This window comes from Plectropomus leopardus, chromosome 17, assembly GCF_008729295.1.
Source record: "Plectropomus leopardus isolate mb chromosome 17, YSFRI_Pleo_2.0, whole genome shotgun sequence".
Lineage (NCBI taxonomy): Eukaryota > Metazoa > Chordata > Actinopteri > Perciformes > Serranidae > Plectropomus > Plectropomus leopardus.
Window position 1 is genome coordinate 4,755,577 of NC_056479.1, and position 24,573 is coordinate 4,780,149.

General features: G+C 40.2%; 1 protein-coding gene across 6 annotated transcripts in view; it reads right to left on the reverse strand.

Moving 5' to 3' along the window:
- Positions 1 to 2,966: 2,966 nt before the first annotated feature.
- Positions 2,967 to 24,573, reverse strand: part of LOC121956336 (caskin-2-like) — a 70,084-nt gene continuing 48,477 nt past the window's right edge. The window contains exons 7-22 of one of the 6 annotated variants that reach the window (XM_042504487.1): positions 23,230 to 23,360; positions 19,226 to 19,334; positions 18,614 to 18,722; positions 17,585 to 17,679; positions 15,515 to 15,632; positions 14,051 to 14,224; positions 13,563 to 13,637; positions 11,994 to 12,130; positions 11,085 to 11,148; positions 10,368 to 10,465; positions 9,308 to 9,418; positions 9,122 to 9,223; positions 8,900 to 9,038; positions 6,310 to 8,004; positions 5,122 to 5,398; positions 2,967 to 4,396 (exon numbers count right to left, since the gene is read on the reverse strand). In XM_042504487.1, the coding sequence (XP_042360421.1) occupies positions 4,300 to 4,396; positions 5,122 to 5,398; positions 6,310 to 8,004; positions 8,900 to 9,038; positions 9,122 to 9,223; positions 9,308 to 9,418; positions 10,368 to 10,465; positions 11,085 to 11,148; positions 11,994 to 12,130; positions 13,563 to 13,637; positions 14,051 to 14,224; positions 15,515 to 15,632; positions 17,585 to 17,679; positions 18,614 to 18,722; positions 19,226 to 19,334; positions 23,230 to 23,360 (3,531 nt within the window). In that variant the 3' untranslated portion in view covers positions 2,967 to 4,299. Of the gene's footprint in view, positions 4,397 to 5,121; positions 5,402 to 6,309; positions 8,005 to 8,899; positions 9,039 to 9,121; positions 9,224 to 9,307; positions 9,419 to 10,367; positions 10,469 to 11,084; positions 11,149 to 11,993; positions 12,131 to 13,562; positions 13,638 to 14,050; positions 14,225 to 15,514; positions 15,633 to 17,584; positions 17,680 to 18,613; positions 18,723 to 19,225; positions 19,335 to 23,229; positions 23,361 to 24,573 lie in introns of all 6 variants that reach the window. The other 5 variants (XM_042504485.1, XM_042504486.1, XM_042504483.1 and 2 more) reach the window with 5 other exon arrangements.

Here is a 24,573-nt window from a genome sequence, read left to right on the forward strand (position 1 = left end):
ACATTTAATCACATAAAGAGGAGATACATGTCAGAGTCCTTACAGCTAACGTACACAAATGATAAGTTATAATGAGACTTGCCACTGTAATTTTTTTTTTATTGTGCAGCATTTAAATATCTCAAACACAATAAGAATGTATGAGGAATTACACTTTTCAATTTATTTTACAAAACTTATTATAATTATAAGCATTTTTTTCAGGTCACTTACTTGTTTTCCTTTTTTGTCACACTCAAAAAACAACAACTTTCAGGTAATTTTTTTTTTTTATTTTAATTTCTTTCCTATTTTTTTTGATCATTCTTGCATTGCTCATAGCCTTCTTCCCATGTTTTTTTCATAAAATCGAGCCAGTTTTCTCAAGTGTCAATGGGTTAATTTCATTTTTGTCAACAAAATGGTCATAATTACATATTTGAAATTATGTCACAAAATTTTTATTGTTTTTTAAGTGCTTTTTCTGGGTCATGTCCCTGTTTTTCTTTTTCTTTTTTTTTTCACTTTTTTAAAAAGAGAAACTTTCAGGTCATTTTCTTGTACTTTTCAATAATGTAGAATCATTTTTGGGTCATTTTGTCTTTCTTTGCTCATTGCCTTCTTCCCATGTTTTTGAATGAACAGCTCAGGTGTCAATGGGTCAATTCTTTGTCAGAAAATAGCCATAATTACATTTTTTAAATTATGTTACAAGATTTTTTAAAAAGTTTTAAGCACTTTTTCCAGGTCATTTCCCTGTTTTGATTTGCTACTTGTCTTTTTTTTACTTAAAAAACTAATATTCAGGTAATTTTGCTGTACTTTTTAATAATATTCTGCAAATTTTTGGGTTATTCCTTCTTTCGTTGCTCATTGCCTTCCTCCATTGCCTTTTTTTAATGAAATCAAGCCAATTTACTCAGGTATCAATGGGTTAATTCGTTGTTTAAAAGCAAAAATAATGGTCAGAATTAGATATTTGAAATTACTTTAAAATATACTTTTAAAATACTTTTAAAAGCACATTTTCCAGGTAATTTCCATGTTTTTATTTTCATTTATTTATTTTGTAATTTTTCCCCCTCACTTTTTAAAAAAACTCATTTTTGGTCATTTTCTTGTACTTTTCAGTGTTGTCTTGCTAATTTTCGGGTCATTTCCCCTTTCATTGCTCATTGACTTCTTCCCATTTTTTTGTTTTTTAACGAAAGCCAGTTTGCTCAGGTATCAATGGTTGATTCTAGGTCAATAAAGACATATCACAAAAACACACAAGCAAGGTAACATCATAGATATTTAATGGTTAAACAAATAATACAGCCATAGAGGACAGAAACAACCAAAAACAACAGGAAACGTCAAAATAACACACAAACACAAACACACACATCATCCACCTCCACTATGATGCAGACTGATATTTACTGTGATCAACACCATCCGACTGTTTCTGATTCTTTCACGTTTTGCTCTGAAAACACTGAAGTCATGCTGTAGGAATGTGAAGGCTGCAGTGACATCATCATCATCACAGACTTTATTTCATATTTGATTCTCATTGAACTGATTCGGCTTTTTAGGAGCCAGCGTGTTTAGGTCAGGAGGAATTTTCCTGAGACTCGAGAGATAAAAACACAAAGCATTTCATTCACACCATCGCAGGACACATAGGGTTAACAGTCTTTTTTCACCAGTTAAACATGTTCAGATAGAGCTATGGCATGCTAAATATGGACTCTGTATCCATACACCGCAGGCTGCACGAGAAAATAACATTTCATAAACATCTTACAACAGACAGGCTTTTTGTTTTTTTTGTTTCTTTAAAGGAAATGTTTGTGAAAATATTCGAGGAAAATCTGTACAAAGACTTTGGTTGAATATCTGCTCCTGTATATACCTCTAGTGTACAATATACATATTTAGATAACTCTAATTTAAATACTAAATTGGCTAAAATGAATATCAAAAAATAGTATGTATATTACTGACATGTAACATGCCGTCTGTACACACACAGTGAGCGGTGAGCTGAACATGCTTCCCTTTGTATCGACGACATGATCGAGCACTTTTACACGTTTCAGTGACGACAACACAAACATACTGGAAGACTAACTACACACGGTTAAGATCACTTTGTATAATTTTTTTTAAAATATATTACAAAAGGTTAAATTTGAAATGGTCAGACTTGTTGGGTAGAAAGTCGGAGTGAAAGCTGACGGTCCAGGTCCTGTTCCACGAGTCAGAAAACTGGATTTAAAATCACAGATAGATAAAACTCCAGCCCTTAGACAGAAATGTACTAAGCAGTTGCTCATTTAAAAAGGGATGGAAATTTTAAAAATGCCTCTGCAATGCACTCATGGATGTGTCACACACACAGAAGATCGACACAGTCAGCACAGTTTCACGTTAAGTCCGTCAGTTCAGCATCTGACCAATCGCTCCCCTTCTGTTCCTGAGTAACGGCCAGAAAAGTATCTTTGCATCACATTATGATGACACAGTGAAGTTGACCTTTGACATTTAAAATATCATCACTTCATCCATCCTTTTATTCTAGTACATGTTTGTGGGAAATTTGTCAGAATTAGTGCATGGATTCTTGAGTTTCAGACAGAAACATGTTTTGTGAGGTCACCGTGACCTTTGACCACCAAATTCTGATCAGTTCATTGTTGAGTCCAAGTGGATGTTTGTGCCAAATCTGAAGGTATCCCCCCAAGGTTTTTTTTGAAATACTGCAATCACAAGAACGAGACAAATGCAAGATCACAGGGACCACAAACTTTGACCTATGACCATCACAATTTAGTAAGTTAATTCTTGGGCCCAGGTAGGGGTTTGTGCCACATTTAAAGAAATTCCCCCAAGGTGTTCTTAGGATATTGCTTTCACGAAAATGACATGAATGCAAGGTCACAGTGACCTTCACCAATGACCATCAAATTCTAATCAGTTTTTCTTTGATTTAAAGTGAACATTAGTGCCAAATTTGAAGAAATTCCCTCAAGGTGGTTTTGAAATATTGCATTTACAAGAATGAGACAAATGCAAAGTCACAGGGACCATGATGTTTTACCTATGACCACCAAAATTTAATTTGTCCATTCTGGGGGTTCTGGTAGATGTTTGTGCCCAACCTGAAGATATTCCCTCAAGGTGTTATCAGAAAAATACTTCCACGAGAATAATATGGATGCCAAGTCATAGTGACCTTAACTGTTGACCATCAAATTCTGATCAGTTTATCTGCGATTCAAAGTGAACATTTGTGCCAAATTTGAAGAAATTACTTCAGGATGTTTTGGAAATAGTGCATCCACAAAAATTAGACAAATGCATGGTTACAGGGACAATGACCTTTGACTTATGGCCATCAAAATTTAATTAGGATTTTCTCCATTTTTGGATTCTTTGTTCAAGGCAGATGCACAAACACAGTGATTTCTTCACAAACTGGAAGTAACACGGGATGAGTAACTGATAAACAAATCTTCATTAGGAGGGTGAATAATTATTAAATGTATGTAATGTAAATGTAGCTGGTAAAGGTGGAGCTAACTACCATATATAGTTATATACCATATACCGCTGGATAGATTGATCTATAATAATAATTTATCATAAATTATTAGTTGATTTATTCTTTGTATTCATAATATTAATCTCCAAAGTAACTAAAGCTGTCAAATAAATGTAGCGGAGTACAAAGATGTGGTGGAGTAGAAGTATGGAGATGCTTAAAATGGACATAGTTGAGTAAAGTACAAGTGCCTCAAATCTGAACTTAAGTAGAGTACTTGAGTAAAAGTACTTTTTCAGAGCAAACTGAGTTACAGGAGCTGGTGGAGCAGACGCTGGACAGGAAGTGAAGTCAGGACCGGCTCTCTATCATGTCAATAAGATTAAACTTAATGTAACAATATATAGTTTAACAATAATCTGTATAATCTGTGGAGGAGTTTTTCTTCTTCACAGTGGGCTGATAAAATACCGCTGGCCCAACTTTAGTTTGGTTCATGTTTCCATAAAGCATGACGACACAGGCGTTAACAAAGTCTCAGCTGGACTTTGAATCCGTCCACACTGTCAGTCAGAGATGGGAGTCCGGGAGCTGGTCGAGGAAGCACGGTGGAGGTTAAGTGCTGGTGTTCGGGCTGAGTGTCTGACCTTCAGTCCTCTGACTGTGTCCATCATGTAGTTCAGAGCTGAGGGGTACAAGTATCCAACCTCCTTTCTCCCCTTTGTCTTTTTCTCTGTTTCACTTCCTGAGGTTAAGGGATTTTCTTTTGGGGTGTTTACGAAAAGTCTTCAGTCCAGCATGGCGTCCAGCTGGTCAGCCAGGTCGTCAAACATGTTGCCGATGTCATCCAGAATCGTCCCTGCAGACTTCACTGTGTTTGATCCGCTGGTGAGCAAGAAAAAAAAATAATAATATAGCAATACTGACACCCCACTACTGCCCCTGAGAGCAGTGACACTCACATCTGGACCCTGATAGGTGCCCTCCACAACCTAATTAAAAAAATAATAATAATAAAAAAAGTGATTCACAATGGGAATTGTTTTTGTATGTAAACTGCCTTAAAACCTTAGAAACATCCTAAAATCCTGGAAATATCCTAAAACCCCAGAAATTTCCTAAACTCCTCGAAATGTCCTTAAATCCTAGAAATGACTTAAAATTCTAGAAATGCCCTGAACTCTTATGAAAGCTTGTAAATTTTTAGGAAAGATCCTTAAATCCAGGAAATGTCCTTAAAATCCTTGAAATGTTCTAAAATCCTTGAAATGTTCTAAAATCCTAGATATCTCTCGAAATCCCACAAACGTCCTAAAAACCAAGAAATATCGTAAAATCCTAGAAAAATCCTAAAATTTGCAATTTCTTCAAACCCTGGAGATGTCCTTAATTTCTAGAAACACCCTGAACTCCTAGAAAACTCCAAAAAATTGAGGAATATCCTAAAATCCTAGAAACATGTATGGGGCTCTGCGACCGGCCCCTGGCCTCCTGACATTTTACAAAAGTGGCCCCCAAGCAAAGCGAGTTGAGTGTCCCTGTCCTTGAGGACGCTGAGTTCACAGCACCTAACATTTTGACATCATGAAATAACTTCATCTTCGTCCTACCTGTCTGAGTCGTCCTCCAGTTTTCTCTCGACGGCCTTCAGAGCTGCTGCCAGGGACGTGCTGGTCTGATCCAGTCTCTGCTGAACCACCTCAGTCCCGCAGGACGACTCAGGGATGAGACCAGGACCCACCACACACACCTGAGGCCTCGCTGATGTCAGAGAGGGACTCTGAGGGGCCAGAGCTGGAGCTGGGGGCCCGTGAGAGGGAGAGGACGGAGAGGTGAAGGCCACACTCTGAACCACACTGACCGTCACAGACGGAGACGGGAGTCCAGCTGCTGCAGAGACAAAGAGAGGGATAAATACAAACACATCCCTAATCAAACCCAAATCAGGACCTCAAGTCCCAAGTCAAATCCATCAAGTTCAATGTCAAATCCTGTAAGACCCTAAGACAAGAGCAACAAGTTGAAAGTCCTAAATCAAATCCAATAAATCCCAGTCCCATATCAAGACCAGGTCTAAAGTGACAAGTCCCAAGTAGAGCAACAACTTCCAAGTCAATCCAATGAGTCCCCACGTCAGCAGCAACGAGTTCCAAGTCAGGAGCAGCAAGTTCCCATTCAAGAACAAGTCCACATTCAAAGACAACAAGTCCCAACTAGAATCTAGCATATCATATGTCAAGTCCCAAGTCAAGAGCAACAAGCTCATTTCCAGAGCAGAGGGAGCCAATTCAAGACCAGCAAATTCCAATCCAAAAAATCCAAAGTCAAGTCCCACAGGTCACAAGTAAAGTCTCTAGTCAAGAGCAGCAAGTTCCAAGTCAAATCTAACAAGTCCAAAGTCAAGTCCCAAGGCAAGAACAACAAGTTGTGGGTCAGAACCAAAGTTGACACAATTAAATGGACATTTCTGAAATCAGACCGTCTTCAGATATGGGAAGGGATCCGACTGTTGGTTTGTGATAATATTAATGAACTGGTCATAGGCAAAAAGGTAAAAGATTTTTTAAGATTGCCTGTTTCATGCTGTAGTTTGTCTTTTGTTCAGGTGAGCTGGTGGTTCAGTCATTACCAGTCTAATCTACCTTTCTGAAGATAGATACTTTCCTTGCTGCTGCTGAGGAGACACTCTAGCATTTAATACTTTTCTCCCCCAGTTTCTGTAGGTAATTGCATTTTTTACTGTTTTTTTTTTCTTCTTAAATACACACAAAGACACTGAGACACTGTGAGTATCGTACCTTGTGATGCCAGCAGACTGTGGCGTAGAGGTTTTGGGGCGACCGCAGGTTTTGGGGAGAGTGGAGGTTTGATGGGGGATCCTGTTGCTGGACTGGCTGGCCTATCCAGACTGACCTCACTAATCCTCAGACTGACCTCATCCTGGCACTGCGATGGAGGCCTGCTACTGCTGGACTCCGAACCGGCTTCCACTGCTCCCTCTCTGCCGGGGGAGCCTCCTCTCTGCTCCTTGTCTTTGGGTTTGTGTCGGCGCTTCACCGTGTCCGACTCCTTCAGGTTAAACTCGGGCACATCCAGGCTCTTGGCTGCTTGTTTCTCTGGAGGCTCCAGCACCGCCTCAGCCCTTGGCGGCCCCGGAGCTTTGGGTCTCTGTTTGATAGTCAAGTTGCCCTCCTCGGCGAAGGGGATGCACTCACTGGAGCTGTTCTGAGGGGACGAGGAGCTGTCTAGTCCACGACCTCTTGATTCTTCTTCCTCAGAATCTGATTTCACCCCTCGATCCACCTCGGTGCAGCTGCTGGTCTGACTGGGAATACACTCGCTCTGCACCCTCCTCCTCACCCCACCAGCCTCTCTGGGCTCCTGCCCTGCAGAGCTGAGGGAGGAGGGAGGCGGCTCCTGCTGAGCAAGGTCTGGTTTAGGTCCTGGAGGGTTCTTCCCCTCTGTCCTTCCTTCCAGAGAGGCTGCAATGCTCCTTACGCTCACTGGACTGTCTGTCACCGCCCCGCCAGCAGATGATGTCGTGCTGCTGTCGCTCAGCTCCCCGCTGGTGGTGCTACTCACTGAGCTCAGTCTCTTTGGAGGTGGAGGAGGGGGACCTTTTTTCCGGGCGCGCACCGCGAAGGATTGACTGCGTCCCACGTTGCCGTTTTTATCTGGACTCGCCTGCAATCGAGCCAGCTGGCTGCGACCGGGTTTGCGTGTCAAGGTGGCATAGGACGACAGGTTTCCGGAGCGAAACGCCGGCTCATCGTCGTCCTCATCAGGCTCTCCATCTGACAGAGCGTGGCGGGTTTGGGTGCGCTTTTTGGGCGGCGTTAGAGTCATGCTGTGGTTCTCAGGCCTGGGTGATGAACTCAAGTCTGTGGAGCCACAATGAGAATGCAGATAGCTGAAACCCTTCAGTGCTGGGGAGCCATGAGGGGAGGGACCACGAGATCCAGACAGTTTGGGCTTTGCTGGGATTGCCGGGTACTTAAACACGGTTGCCGTGCCCAGGGGGACCTGTTTAGGCAGCGGCTGCTGCTGCAGAGGCCTCTGATCCCAGCCCTCGGGGAGGTTCCTCTCCTTAGCGGGGCTGCCTTCCAGGCTCTCCTGGGACCAGCTGTGGGGGTTGATGGAGGCCGTAGGAGGCTCTTGGGAGCGCCCAGAGCCTCTGGACCGGGTGTCAATGCTCTCCTGGCTCTGAGACATTCCCACTGCGTTCTTGATGGCCAAGCCTTCCTCACAGCCGCCATAGTGGCTGGACATGGCCGTCTGCAGCTCGGCGCTCAGCTCGCTGTCCTGGAAGGTCAGCATCTTTGGGGTATGAGGAGAAGAGCATTCACCTGACGAGTCAGGCGGCTCGATGGTGACCAGGTGGAGTGCTCCGGGGGCTTTGCGACGCAGCGTGCCTTGGCCTGACTCAGCCTGAAGGATTGCCCTCTGAATGTCACTCAGCTTCTTCACTGCCAGCATCAGCTTCTTCTGGTGGCCTGGAGGGAAAATTCAACCATATCAAATTAAAACTGGAATTATTGCCTTGAATTACTTGCCTGCCTATGCCTCCATCGACTAGTCAAGTTGCAGTTACAGTTTCCATCCATGTCTGTGAGAACTTATGTTCTTGAGTTATGACATTAAGTAATGTCCAGAAAAGTTCATCATTCTTCATTATTACACCCTGTCCATTTTGTCAACTAGAACTAGAGTATGAATTTTTGAGTTATGGCGGAAAACATGTTTTGTGTGGTCACAGTGACCTTGTCCTTTGACTACAAAGTTTTATCAGTTTATTCTTGAGTCCAAGTGAACATATAGCCAAATTTAAAGAAACTCCCTGAAGGTGTTCTTGTGATATCACTTTGTGAGAACTAGATAGGCATAAAGATACAGTGACCTTGATCTTGGACCACCAAAATCTAATGAGTTCATTGTTGAGTCCAAGTGGATGTATGTGCCAAATTTCAGGAGATTCCCTCAAGGCCTTCTTGAGATCTGCATTCATGAGAAAAATGCAAGGTCAGTGAGACCTTGACCTTTTAACATCTAATTCCAATGAGTTCACTGCTATGTCCAGTTGAACGTTTGCACCAAATTTTACAAAATTCCTCAAGAATGAGACAGACAAGGCCACAGTGACCCTGACTTTTGACCACTGAAGTCTAATCAGTTCATTGTTGAGTCCAAGTGGATGTTTGTGCCAAATTTGAAGAAATTCCCTCAAGGACTTCTTGAGATATGGGACATATGGACGTTTGGACAAATGGATGTATGGACGTACGGATGTATGGATGGATATCCAGCCATGGCTACTGACAGCTTGGGGGCATAAAACCACTGGTCCTAACAGTCATACTGAGCACATGCCAGAATAAAATGTATCCTCACCCAGCTTGGTGATGCCGATCTCCTGCAAATCTTCCCACGTGAGGTCTTTGACAATACTGATGGAGTCATAGCCGTTTTCAGAGAGTTTTTTGTGGTACTGTGGGAGGCCAATGGCACTGAGCCACTCACCCAGATCAGACTGTTAGGAGGAACACATATCTCAGATCATTCAGTATCACAGTGTTTAGAGGTTAGTACATCATAAACTGTTGGGAGCCTTACGGGGATGTACTCAGGCAGCCACTCGGGGATGTTCAAGTTGTTGATCTCGATGGAGATTTTCTTGCGGTGGCCTGGTTTGGTCACTCCGATGGCAGTGAGATCCTGCAAACACAATGGCAGACATCTGATTAATGCTGCACAAAGGTCCGACTGTATGTGAATACACCAGTTTGTGTCTTTATCCACCTCAGGAGTCATCCTGCTGATGGTTGGAACGTCATAGCCAGCGTTGATAAAGTTCCCAGTATACTGCTGAAGCTGGAACTCACTCAGCCACTGATAGATGGCTTCTGCATCCTACAACACACACAAAGTAAACTAAGGAAAGTTAACAAAGGAAACTATACATATGAAGTTTTGCAACCAAGTTGTGAAAGACGTATTCACTCTTAGGCCCCGCTTTAAAATTACATACACTCGTATGGCTCTGCACAAAAAATATGCTTTACTAGATGAAGCTTGAAAAAATATTATAAATTAATACCATTTTCTGCTTTGAAATGATTTTTTAACCATCATCAGTCCTAATTATATGTATCAAATACTCATTAATTTGCAGAATTGTGAACCTTTAAAAGCCAGGTTTTAAGAATTATTTTTAATATATTACATTTTAAGTAGATTATAAGTTGTTTTTTTTTTAATATCAGGTCCTGGGATATGTCAATGATTTGCAACAACATTAATTTTTCTACATTATTTTTTGTGTCAAATACTCACACTCATACCACACTGCACACAAAATGCCCCTTTTAAAATCAGGTTATAATAATAATTATACATTAATATGATTACATACTTTCATTCAGTTTACTTTTTAACCAACATCAGTCCTAATCATAAATATCAAATATTCATTCATTTTCAGAATTTTAACCCTTTAAATGCCAGGTGTTTGTCATGATGCCACTACGTTTTTACATGTAACCCCCCCTACAAAAAAATGAATTATTTTCAATATACTAAATACAAAGTAGATTTTTTTTGGGTATCACAGCCTGGGATATGTCAATGATTAGCAGCAACATTGACTGTCGATTTCAAAGTCAATGTCAATTTTTGTTCATATAGCACATTTAAAAAAAACATAGTTGACAGTGCACCTAGTGGAAATAGCATGTATTTGTAATGTATTTTCTTAAAAAATGAAGGATAAAAGGCACATAAAATGTGCCAAACAGTCCCTATGGGTAAATAAAAAAATCAATAACACAAAAGACTTTATAGTTTAATAAAGTTTCTGTACCTTTCCCTCCAGCAGCTGCTGAGGACGAACAAACTGCTGGGAGAAGCTCTGCTCTGCAGGTCTCTGCACCGTCACCGTCTGCCTCCGAGGAGTCCCACCTGCTGTGACATCATACCAGACTTCAGCACATGAACGTCAAAGCAATCAATATTTCCCATAAAGGTGGAGCACTTTTTCTTCACAAACACCCTCCATAAAATGAATTAAAATTCAAATTACAATAGATGAGACATAACTAAAATCATTAATATCTACAAAACAAAAATCTTGTACATTTTAAGTGATTCTACAAGCCATTTGACCATAATTTAAAACTGTTATGTTAAGAACATTCTCATGCATTAAGAAATGAGTCATGTTTAAATTAAGATGATATGGTAAACCTCAGAAGAGTTGAAAGGTACACAAAGGTATTTTTTATTGTGTGTGAACCACATTTTCCTGCTTCCCATCTGACAGTTTGTGTAATGGATATCATTAATACATTTTAAAAAAGCATTTTTTAAGATAAAAAAAATGTATTACAAAACATATTTTGACATCTATGTGCAGTATCAGCAATAATAAATCAACAAAATGACACTGTATCATTATTGAATTTAAGACTACAATAAACACTGGGGTATATACAGGACTTATCTTGGTGTTTGGAAGGCCACACGATGACACCCTGTAACAAAAGTACCTGATGTAAGGGATCATTAAAGAGGAAAGTACCTGCAGGAAGATCGGGCTGTTTGCTACAGTCTAAGTGTCCAGAATCAACAGCAGAGGGCGCCGGCTGCACACAAACACACAGAGGGCAAACCATGTCAACCAGCACAATTTAGCAGAAGAGCAGAGATATTAATATTCTTAACAAAAATGTTAAAGGTTTGCAAAGGAAAAATAAGAGGTGTGAGCATTTTTAACTATTTTATAGTGTCTTATCGTTGAGTGTTGTAAGTGTGTGTATCCTTGATATTTGTCTTTTTTTTTTTTTTTACTGTAACTGTATTTTGTAATTCTATGTAATCTTGATGTAAATATTTACTTATTTGTCTTCTTATTAACCACATTTGTTATTGTATGCACACTAGTGTATGTAACCTTGACATCTTTTTTTCCTTTTCCTAACAGGACAGGAAACTAGTAATAGCTATAAAATCTATACGTGAAACATCAGTTACTGCAGCTTGTTTGTAACAGGCTGAAGTTGTACTATGTTAAATGCATTTCCCCTATCAAATAACCTACATAAATAAAAAATAATAAAATAAAGTAAAAACTAAAAAGTAAAAAATTAAAAAATTAAAAACAAAAAATAAAAATTAATAAACAAATAAAGAAAGAAATCTGCAGCCCGGGAAAATAAGCTTTCTTATTCAAGCAGGTTTTTTTTTTTAATGTAACCTTTTTTTTTTTATCCAAGACATCTGAAAATGAATCAGAACGGAAAAATTACAACTTCAGTTGTCTAAAACTAAAATCCCTGAACATGAAAGTATAAGTCGCATGTATAAATAAAATGTATGAGGTCAAACTGGAGTTGGAGGACACAGTCTGGGCCAGATCTGAACGTTCAAACCAAAGACTCTGTCAGCCTGATGGATCAGCAAAGACATCAGTCTTACTGTACTTGTGTACCTTGTTGGCGTTGTCATGGTGACCACCATTGTGTTGGAGCCCGTTGGGTGCGTTGTTGCTCTCGGTGCTCTGTCCACTGCCAGCGCTTCGGGTGCTGCCAACACTGCCAGTACTCCCGACACTGTTCCTGTCTCCAGCTGTAGTGCAAAATAAAAAACAAAAATAAAGTCATGATGTCCAGGAGAGAGGAGAAAGGAGGAGGAGAAGGAGGAGGGGGGGTTCACATCAGCAGAGAGGGTCGGGGTCAGGCTGTGGAAAGCAGCAGATGCTCTTCGTCTGGGCCAAACAGCCTGCAGGGGGTCAAAGGAGCTAGGGAGGTGATGACAGGGGTGATGGGCAGGATGCAGGTTTCTGGTCTAAAAGCTGTGCTGTGGCAGAGCGGGGGAGCACAGCTGCAGGCATGAGTCCATTAACGACAGTCAGCAGCATCAGGCTTCAGGGACACGATCAGACTAAATACACAGATTCCATGTTGCACCATCACAGTCTCATATGAACGCAGGAATACAACTGAGGTTTACAGGTGCAAAAGCTTTCAGGTTTCGCATCTGAACTTTTGTTTTTCTTAGAACTCAGACATCCTGAAGGGTAAAAGTTAAAACGTACAAAATCCCCAAAACGACCTTTTAAAAATACTAAAAAATAACAAACAACTGAGCCACCACTAACTGAACTCATGATATTTTGCAGTTTAAATAATGACACTAGCAAGTGACATATGGAGCCAGTGCAAGGCTAAAAGGTTTGTTAATTTAAAAAAAAAAAAACCCAACAACTTTTGATTGAAAAAAGTTCAAGTTCTGATCCTGAATCAAGAACAAAAATCAAAAACATTTTCAAGATAATATGTTTTCATTTTTTTTTTTTTACTTTCAGGTCTTTTCACTTTCAATTCAGCTTTTCATGTTCATGTTTTATTGTTTCAATCAATTTTTTAATTTTTTTTTTCAAATTAACAAACCTTTTGGCCTTGATCTGGCCCCACTGCGGCGCCCCCCTGTGGCACCATTGATGACAACAACAGGGATTTCTGATTTCAGCCTGAAGCAGTGAATCATACAGGGTGTGTGGACCCGACACACCAAGAAGATGGCTAGTGTTTATGATGCAACTGGCACCACCGACCTCAGTGAGACAGAGACATGAGATAATGTAAAGCGTCATAAGTCTACGTGAGATAATGTGAACTGTCATTTGGCAAAATCTGCATGAGGGGACATGAGAAAATGTAAAGCATCATGATGAAGCAAAATAATTTAAGGTTAAGCATTACAAGGCAACATGAGAAAATGTGGCATGTCATAAGGGGACATAAATTCATTTTAAGTGTCATGAGGATACATGACATAATGTGAAGCGTCATGAGGAAACATAAGATAATTTGAACCATCATGAGGTGACATGAGATAATGTGAAGCACCATGAGGCGACACAGCCATCACATTTTGTGGACAGTAGTCCTGTTTAGCTGTCTCGGCGTGTCGGGTCCAGAGGCAGAGCATTGAGCGGTGGCAGCGCGGCAGCTTCAGAACAGCCGGGGAGGAGAAGCTGTCATTCGGGAGCTCTTACCATGACACGAGTCCCTGAGAACCCAGATGTCCTCGAAGGGACACCCAGACTGTGAAAGGCGGCTCGGAGACACACCTATCAGACACAAAGACTCTGATGGACTGCGTTCTTTCAGGGCGGGCTGACTAAAGGGGGTCAGATAAAAAAGGCTTCTGCTGGGTCTTTGATTGGGGACTCTTAAATAATAAATATTAAAAAGAAAGGTCATTGTTGGTCATGCAGGTTAGTGATGATCCCTCCTGTTAAAATCAGGGTTATGGTTAGAAACACACCTGTGCAGGTTATTGGTCAATAACCTGGATATGGTTTTCCATGTACTTGTGATCAGGGGTTGGCAGTACCACAAGGATTGGTAAAAACATTTAGTATCAAGTGCAACATCCACATGTAGATAAATGATCATCACAACAATAAATTCCACAGATGCTCACTGCTGCAAGTCTGACAGCTTCCTGCGGTGTGAACCTGTGTGTCCTGAGTGTGTGTACCTGTGTTGGTAGTGAGGCCATTGGCCAGCGGCAGCACCACGTGGGTGGGGGGAGCGTACAGGGTGTAGGAGTCGTCAGTCTGAGGGGCGGAGCTGAGGCTGGAGGAGAGGGGGGCTCTGGACAGCTGCTGCTGGCGCTGGGTGGGCAGAGAGGCGTGCCGGGACAGGGTGCCCCCTACAGGGCGAGACAGGTGGAGGAGGAGGAGGAGGGGGGGGAGGGGGGGGGGGGGTTATCAAGCTGATGGTTAGAGGTGGAGGTCAGTCATTATGTGGTATGATGGATGGAGAGATGGATGCAGGAGGGAGGAGAGAGGAGGCGGAGGCGTGGGATGGTTCTAGAAGCAGGCGTATTAGTTTCTAACTGAGATGGGGGCTTCTGAGTCTAAACTCATCCTATATGAGGTGATAAATGCTCAGTTCAGACTGACGTGAAGTGAGAATAAAACAAACCACTGACCATCCAATGGGTGAACATGTAGAGGTGATGCCCAGTGCTCAAAATTGAATCATAAATCTGAGAATATTCTGTAATTCTCCACATATTCAGACTGTGCCGTTCTGCTGCAACAAATGCACCGCTGAATAAAAACTAGAGTGACCAGCTGTTTAAGGTAATAACTGGTGAAACGACATATTTGTATTCAGAGATTTACGTCTTCAGTAGGACATGATGGGCTTGGAGCTGAGAGCCACAAACAAGAAATCATTAAGTATTGAGAGTCGGGCTAGGAGATAATAATATATATGCAGTATTTTAAGGCTATATTGTGATACATGATATATATCTTGATATTTTGAAATCTCTTCTAAACTACTGTAGACTACTAAAATACTGAATAAGTAAATAAACTATAATGCAGTAAAATTTAAAAAAAATATTTGATAATATTAAAGTACTGTTATAATAAAGTAAAATAAAGAACCATTAAAATATCAAAGGACTGTTATGATTAAGTTGAATTAAGTGTTGGTATAATACAGTTAAATAACGTTAAAGTACTCTCATATTATTAAAGTACTGTAATAATAAAGTAAAATGAAGTACTATTACAATATTAAAGTGCGGTTAGAATAATGTAAAATAATGTACAGTTATGATATCAAACTATTGTTATAATAAAGGTAAATTAAGTATTGTTATAATTAAGTAAATCAAAGCGAAACCACTGGTTTTATTCTGTCTCAGGCAGGAGGTGTTGATGCTTTTGCTGAGACGTGGACGCTTCGGTTCAACAGAAAATTGGATTGTTCCCACAGCGCCTTCACATGTGAAGATTCATTCACTATGAGCTTTATATTCAATATCACCTATCGCTAAACGAAAGACGGACTAACGCATTGTTGTTTTGGGATTTGTTGATGATGAGGAAAATATAGAATAGCGGCAGAATGAATAGTCTCCAGTGTTTTCTTGAACTGGATGTTTTCAATCAAATCTAAGACGTCCTTTTTGCGACTGACTGACCATTTCGCCTGCTGATGACCTCCACGATGGACGGAGGGAAGAAGCCGACTCGGTCCGTCCCTCTCTGGGTGTCGTGGATGTGGCCCTTCCAGCGTCCATCCATGTGCTGCTCCAACACCTGCAGGAGATGAGGTGAGTTTACTACTGGCACTGATGCCGAAATAGCTGTCGCCTAACACACCAGACTTGATTTAAATAGACAGTTATTTTATCATCGTCCACTAAAATCAAAAGAAAACAAAAGAAAAAAGAAAAAACATTTTACACTCACTTTCCAGTGCTTCAACAATCACCAACTCTGGTTTGGTTCAGATAAACCCTTAATTCATGCAGTTAGATGTGGAAATATGATGGCTCTATACAGGCTTGAATTAATGATTATTTAAATAGTGATTGCATATTTAGGGCTGATTCTGATTCAACAAAAAGGACCTCACTGTTTAACAATGTCTCTGTAGGGATCCTTTTAATAATGTTGCCAGACACTTGGAATAACAATCTGAGCCTGTCAGTGGCAAAAACAAACACTTTAAGTGGACGTGAAGAGACATTGTGAACATGCCAAGAGTGGTTACATTGCAGCCTAGCCCAGCACTCTCCCTAAGTACTGGACCTATTTAAAAACAGTTATTCCCAGTGACATAATAATAATAACAATAATAATAATAATTAAATAATAATAATAATGATAACAAAGATACTGCTACTACTTCTACTACTACTAATAATAATAATGATAATAATAATAATATTTAGTTTATGACATCTGCCTTTTTAAATCAACAACATTCACAAAACTGGAATTTCCCCCTCTTTATACAAGAACAGAACTGAACTTGTGATGTTTAATACTTAAATACAAGTCCCAACATGAAGCCTGCAGCATCACAGTATTCAGCTTCACTCATCACACAGACTCACTCACAGTAAGCCAGTAAACAGTGACTGATGGTTTACAGGTGAAGTTCAGACATGCTTTTACACTGAAATACAGTCATTTACAGGAAACAAAGACTGAGGGATATTACATAAGCAGATAAAGTCCAGCTAAGGCTGATGGGAATGTCACTAGTTCTGCACATACCTGGTCTTAAACCAAAGCATTGGACACATGTGACATGATGTGACATGACGCTAAATGAAAAATCAGAGGATTATAAAAGTTCATTACAATTCATCCTGAGAAAATGCCTGAAGGAAACACTTAACACTGATGAATCAGATGTTTCACACTTTACTGACACACTCTGACTAATATTTACACAAATACAGGACAAAGCTCAGAGGAAAGTGTGGTTTGTGTGTGTGTGTGTGTGTGTGTGTGAGAGAGACTTGTCTCCACCTGTCTCTGAAAGCGGACAGATCACTCATTTTCACATTAAAGGTTTTTCTCATGATGAACTTCAAAGAGCCGACAGAAAGCAGCTCAATGATGGATGACTTATGATCTTATTTTGAAAGTTGTCTCCATCGGTAACAGAGACACTTTACTCGCTGAGTTAATGACTGAAATCATCATGAAACAGACATGCTGACAGGTGCTACACAGATTCTACAAACTTCCCATGGCTAACAGACTGGAGAAAGAATATATTCTCTGTTAATTTAGATGTCCCAATGTCCATCATTTTTTATTCTGAAAACATATCATCATTATTCTTTTACTTCAGCCGAGCAGGCGTGTGACAGAAAAGATAAACAAAATACTACATAACATGATTTCTGCGCAGCTGTAGCACAACAGAACTCAGAAATATCCACATATTCTGTAATTAAATCCTAATCTTTTGTTGCAAAGTCATCTTTCCTGGCAAAGCAAACTTCTCAAATTCAAACTCATGCAACACGTGCGTTTGAAGGTGTCTGTTCCTGCTGTCAACTGAAGCTGTCAGACAAGTAAAAGTGCAAACATATTCTCCGAGATGTAGTGGTGTAGTATAAAGTATAAAGCAGCAAATAATGGAAAGTACCGCAAATTTGCACTCAAGTACTAACTAAATGTACTTGGTAAAATTCCACCACTGGTACCCAGACGTGTCATCATGTTTGAGTGATGTGTGAGTGTCTCACCATGATGACGTCTCCGGCTCGGATGTTGAGGGCTGTTGGATCATGGAGGTTCCAGTAATCCTTCAGAGCTCTGACCTGCAGGACACCCGTTGCATCTGTTGAGGAAACAATTACATTTAGATTTGAAGGTTCACGAACAAAACCAGCACCAGAATTTTACAAGTATATGAGTCCAAAATCTTCAACAAAACCCCAGCCCTTTACTTATCATGTTTAATTTTTACATTAAAGTCACTTATTTTACAGTATTTTATTGCTTTTTTGTCACTAACAGCCCAATTTCAACAATTAATTAATAATTAAATACACCCAAGAACAATAATTTGAATAGGAAAAAAAAAGACAGATTAATCTCCGATAAAAAAAATCCTAAATTGAAGTGGTAATACGTTTAAAGGACAGTACAAAAAACAAAAAATACAGGAAGGCAGTGCTAGTTTTTTAAAATAAAGATACAGATTTTTTTTTATTTATTAACTCTTATGGAAAATAGAAATTTCAATTCCCCAGTCAAATCCTGCTGTGTATCCTAACACGCCACATCAATAATGGATCCACAGTGTGTTGACTTGAGTGTTCAAGTCTCTGCAGCAGTAAACAAGACGGAAAACTCTCCTCCATGTTTAAATCACTTTTTCAACACAAACCGCTCATTATTCTCTCAGTGTGTTCCCACAGGGACTTCAAAAGACTGCAGGATTACAGAGCAGAGCACGCACACACACACACACACACACACACACACACACACACACACTGTATATATACAGCTCTGTTAAATTTGAGGCTGAATGTGAGCAGTCTGTTCTTTGAAGCTGTGAGAGCCGGCTGATAAGAGTTGAACGTTACATAACCCAAAATTTAAAGCCAGCTGCTGTTTGAATGAAGTCAGGTGAAGCTGCTGCAGAGAGAGGTGTGGATCCACAGAGAGGAGGTGGAAAAAAAGAGAAGACATAAAAACCAGTAAAGATGAAGTGAAGGAAGTGGAGTAAAAAAAAAAAAAAAAAGAGGAGGTGTGGCTATTTGGACCTCGAAGCAGCTGCTTGATATCCCTGCTGGCGTGCGACGTGGTGAACTGGTTGACAATGTCCAGTGCCGTCTGGTTGTAGGTGTTACGGATGTTCACGTCCACTCCAGCCTGCAAGGGACAGCATACAGGACAGAGACTTTTAGGGTTTTGTTGTGTCTTATCTCTTTGATATAAAAGAAAAGGTCAAAACTTGCTGTGCTCCCTTTGGGTTTTTTGTTAAAGCTTGATCTGATTTTACATCAGCATTAAACTGAAAGGGGAAATGTTGCTGCAGGAGGATGAGAAGATGTCACAGTGGACAAAAACAGTGTCTTTTGTTCGGACTCCTTTTTAGTCTGTTTGCACTGTCTCATATGCTTTCAGTCTCAACGCCATTTGATAGAAAAAAATTCTGGAACTAAAGTGAGCCTACGGCAGTGAATGCTATACACAATTTATATTGTTTTTTGGGTGAACTATGCCTTTAATATATAATACAATGATACTTGATTTTTAGAAAACTTTAGACATGAAGGATCAGATCTGTGAATCAAGCCCTGACATGACTGCTACCTGCACTGACATCACCACTGACATCACATCCCTGTGTATTCTCAGATCTCAGAACTCACGTCCAGCAGCAGTCGGACCACCTCCGTCTTCCCGTACAGAGATGCCTCATGCAGAGCCGTTCCAGACTTGGTGGTCTTGTTGATGTCGATGCCGGCCTTCAGCAGCAACCTGGAACACATCAGAGAGAGACATGTAATCCAGCTGAAGCTGAGTCCTTATGCTAAGACCTGAAGATGAGTTCTAAAGCTGAGTCCTAAAGCTCAGTCCTGAAGCTGAGTTATGAACCTGAGTCATGAAGCTGAGTCCTAAAGCAGATTCCTGGAGCTAATTCCTTAAGCTGAGTAACGAAGCTGGGTCCTGAAGTTGAGCCCTAACGCTGAGTCATGAACCTGAGTCATGAAACTTAGTTAAAGCCGAGTCTTGCACTTGAGTCCTGAAGCTGAGTCCAGCACCTAAGTCATGAAACTGAGTCCTGAAACTAAGTCATAACACTGAGTTCTGAATGACTCCTTAAACTGAGTCCTGAAGTCGAGACCTGACACAGAGTCCTGAAGCTCAATCCTAAAGCTTAGTCCTGAAGCAGATTCCTAAAACTGGGACCTGAAGCTGAGTCTTGAGGCTGAGTCCTAAAGCTGCTTATTGAGCTGTCCTGACCTCTAAAGTTGTCATAATTTGAATGGAGTGTGAGACGTGTGAGACGGTTGAGGATTGTGAGATGTTTCCATTTAAATAAAACAGTGGTTTTAGGTGTCGGGGGGTCATCGGGGGAGGTGTCGACCTGTTGCCAGGAAACAGCATAGTCGGCTGTCAATCACCTGTGTGCTGGTTTTAGGGGTCAAACACAGACAACAATCACACCTAAAAGTGTCTCATTAAGTTTTGTGTTAATAAATTGTTAATTACTGTAATTTCACATTTCAATTTCAACTGAGGAAGCCCAAACGATGTTAAAAGCCCCCAAAAAATCAAAAAGGAAACATTTAGTGATCAGCTTCAGGCCCCTTTGAAATGTGTAAATTTCAAAAATAGATGGTGATATTAGACTTTGGCTGTATTGCAGCATACCAGGGTATTAAGAAATCCTAAAGGTATGTTCTTCAATACCTTCATAAATGCAGGCGCTCCTCTTTCTATCAAACTCATCATATGTAGTGCACAGCACGCACCACCAGAGCTCATTCTGTGGAACAGGCAGCTGAACTGAAAGACACCTTGACACCTAGTGGTGGAGGAAGAAGCTACAGGATTGTAAACAGCTGGCAGCCAGCAGGTTTTTTTTATTTTGACCAAACCAGAGCCGATGATTGAAGGAACAGTGGACTTACAAACTAGATTTCTAGCAAGAGTAACAAAGACAGTTTGGATGAGTTTTATTTTGTTTCTGTTAAGTTTCAATGAGGAGTGTTTTATGATGAGTTAACAAGGCATTTAAGCCTTGTCAGTTTTCCGTGACAAAGAAAAAGCTGAATACAAAAAAATTACAATTGTATTTCTCTGTCTAATAAGGAAAATAGGTGTCAGTATACTTTTCTTAACATTGTGTGGGTCTCTTTTGTGTATGTATTAGTCTGAAAGGCTGAAAGTAAGAAGCGCACCTGCGATGCAGGGGGATTGGTAGTCATATACCTTATACCATGTTGACATTTCAGTAAGGTATGAAAAATTAAATACTGTCCAAGCCTTGGTGATATTACATATTATTTTATATTATTTAGCTGTACATATCACATATTAAAATATCTTATAAATGACACTGATGTCCTGTTACTGTGAGTCATGCAGTGAAGCAGCTCTGCCTCATTTGCATATCTCTCCTCTTTACAGAACGAGTCAAGCAAATTATTATACAGCAGGTTGGTATAAGTCTGAAGTGCTGACTGGTAGCTTCCACTGACACACACACACACACACACACACACACACACACACACACAACAGGGATAAGAGAAGTGTAAAACTGGGTCACAGGGAAGTTGTAGTGTATCTCAGAGCTCTGCTGGGAATGTGAGGCATGAAGAAGAGACAAGCAGCTCCAGAGTTCCCACATCCCACATTTAAACAGCTCAGCGGTGAACGACCACAAACCACAGCAGCAGCCGCAGCAGCCCTGCAGCCACACCCTCTACCATCTCCCCACATCTCCCACTGAATCAACCTGTTCATGTGTTACAGGAATACATCTACCGCTCCTGGATTGCTACTGTGTAGACTACTTTAATAGAGGCAACAAACTTTATTCCTGCTGTCACTCACACACACACACACACACACACACACACACACACACACACACACACACACACACACACACACACACACACACACACACACACACACACACACACACACACACACACACACACACACACACACACACACACCTGAACACAAAGCAATTTGAGACATATCCAGCTCCAGCACTACATGTTGGAAATACTATTTTACTGCTGCGTGCAGTTCTCCCCTTTCACAGAAAGACAAGGCTGCATTAATTGGTGTCGCCAGTACCCCCAACATGCGTGGAGGTGCGAGGGCCTGTTCATCCCTGCTTGCTCCATGATTGTCTTTAATTGTTTGAATGTAATTTTAATGTTTTCTTATTTTTATTTTTGTATTTCATGATTTTCTGTGCCCCTGCAAACCGCTTTAAACTGCCTTGTGTCTGAAGGGCAGATACTATCCATTTGAATTCATAAATGCAACTAAAAAAGCTGTCAGTCCTTTTTTAAAATAACTCAGAGTGGGAGCAGATCTGTAGCTCTCTGGGATTTGTTAAAGAATTGTGGAGAATAAAAACTGAGTGCTGCCTCTCCAGGTTTAGGACTTTGGGAAATGGAAGCACCTGATCCAGACCTCTCACGTGGTCAGAAGGCAACAGATTAGAAATAAACCATTTAGTGCTTTATAAACCAACAGTGGCATTTTAAAACAAAACAACTTCTTCAATTTCTTGTTTTATATAAATGTAAATACCAAGCAAGTTTCTCAGAAACTCCCCTCCTTCTTGAGGAAACATTAGAAATCTATTTAAGAAAGAAAATGGAAGATCTGAGGGTTCTTGTTAGAAAATGTATTTTCTGCAGAAAATGTGTTTGAATGCTGAGAGCTGAAAATTCATTGCACTGCTGAAAAACCCAGAAACTGAATTGTAAAATTTGCAGAGCTGGATGCTGGACTACACCCCCTAAAGAAGCTCAGAGCTGAAATATATTTCTGGGAAAGCTAAACTAAACTACACTGTAATACTGTCAAAGGTTGACGTTAAAATTTGTTAAATGAAAAGACTAAAAGAAGAAACGGTGTTTGTCAGTTATAAAGCATAAAGGGCAGAAAAATCCTGAATACAAGCAGAAATGTTCCAATAGAGAATAATGTATTCAAATCTGACGAGGTAGTCGATCGAAAAATGAACAGAAGTTTTTCTTTTTTTTAAATTAGTTCTTTTGACTTTTTTACTTTAAACATTTCATCTTTATTGTTTTTATTGTTTTTATTGCTTTATTGCTGTTTTAATTTTGCTCTGTGAAGCACTTTGGGCTGCATGATGGCATACATTTTTTCCCATTAAAGGGTGTTGTTTTTTTAGTCTTAGTCAATGTGAGGGTCTAAGGACAAAAGGATGTCGGATACTGTAAAGCCCTCCCAGGCAAATTGTCATTTGTGATAACGGGCTTTACAAATAAAATTGAAAACTGAAATTGAAAAGGTGTTGTATAAATAAAGTTTGATTTGATATCATTCCTTTGTAATAACTTCCCTGTTTATTCCTCGCCTACATACGTTGCTCTGACCACATCCATCTCTGAGCTCCATCTTTATTCTGATCTCAACAAAGCACCTGTACAGTTTTGTGACTGCATCTTAAACAATTGTGATGGCACTGACAAGATCAGACATATAAACACCTAGCAACATACTAAAAACTGCTTCTGTGTTACTATCTGCAACAACTGGTGTAATCAAAACAATATTTTGCCTAGTATTTTGCCTGCTTTTGTGTTTTGTTTTGGGTAAATCAGCGATTAAATATAGACTAATTAAAAAGTTGCAGCGTTTGTCTTACCTTATGATGTCTTTGTGTCCGTTGCGGGCCGCGAGATGTAGCGGCGTGGTGAAGGCCGAGTCTGTCGGCTCTTTCCTCTCTCCTTCCAACAACGCCACGACCATGTTACTGCTCAGCAACAGCTGGGCAACCTGAGAGGAGGGTGATGGAGTGAAATGAAGAAAGAGAAAAGACAAAATGAAGTCAGTGTTGAAAACAAACGCTCCCAAATATCTGAGGACACATTTGGAACCAGCAGACAGCATCAGAGATCCTGCAGGTGAGTGTGAGGGAAAAACTCAGAAACCCAGAACACCACAGATGAGCCCAGATGTTTGGCAGCAGACACAGTGATGTCCTTGATAGTAAAGACTTTAGTAATGTGTACATCTGTTGCTGGGAAACATCTTTAGTTTTCAAATCAAAAGCAATCAGCTGCATGACGATACTCCGTCACATTGAAAATATTCCACCTGTCTACTGCATCACACGAGACACATTTCCCCAAAAATTCACATTCGGGATGTTTGATCAAGGTTTCAAAGAAGATTTGAAGTGACTTGAACAGTTTCAGAGAGTATAAAAAGGAGGAGGTGAAACAGAGGAGAGCTGAATGGAAACACAACAGCTGCCCAACGACACACCCTGACATCACTGAGTGACAGCTGACGCCTGAACACACACACACACACACACACACACACACACACACACACACACACACACACACACACACACACACACACTCTAAAGATATCTTGTGGAGTCTGAATCAGCTGTCTGGGGATCAGTCTTCACTTTCATGTCTCATTTAACAAACTCACACGAGTCAGAACAAAGACGATTAGGACGACAGCTAACGTAGTACATCTACTCTGCACTGTACTGTACTTTAGTACTTATTCAAGATACTTATACTTTTAAATATTATGGCACCTTATATTTCAATACATCTCAGAGATGATTACTGTACTTCTTACTTTAAAATCTGACAAACTGAAGTAAATATAACTATAACTAAGTCTTAATTTACGTTTACATTATATTTATTTGTCAAGTTTACTTAAAAATTAAGTTATAATTACTTAATTTTGTAAAGCTGTTTTTGAAAAGTTGTTGCAGCTTAATATGATAAATTGAATGAAATCAATCTTTCTAAGTTTTAGCAACTTCAGTAAACCAAGTTTACTGTGATATATATCTGTATTCTGCTGGTTGCAAACTAGTCAATCACACTTATATATTCTTAAAAATGTAAACAAAACAGAACTTCATCAATGCCAAAATCCTCTTTGTTATGCAGTTAAGTCAGCCTTATTTGGTTTACTTAAGTTTCTAACACTTAAGAAGATTTTTTTCTGAGTT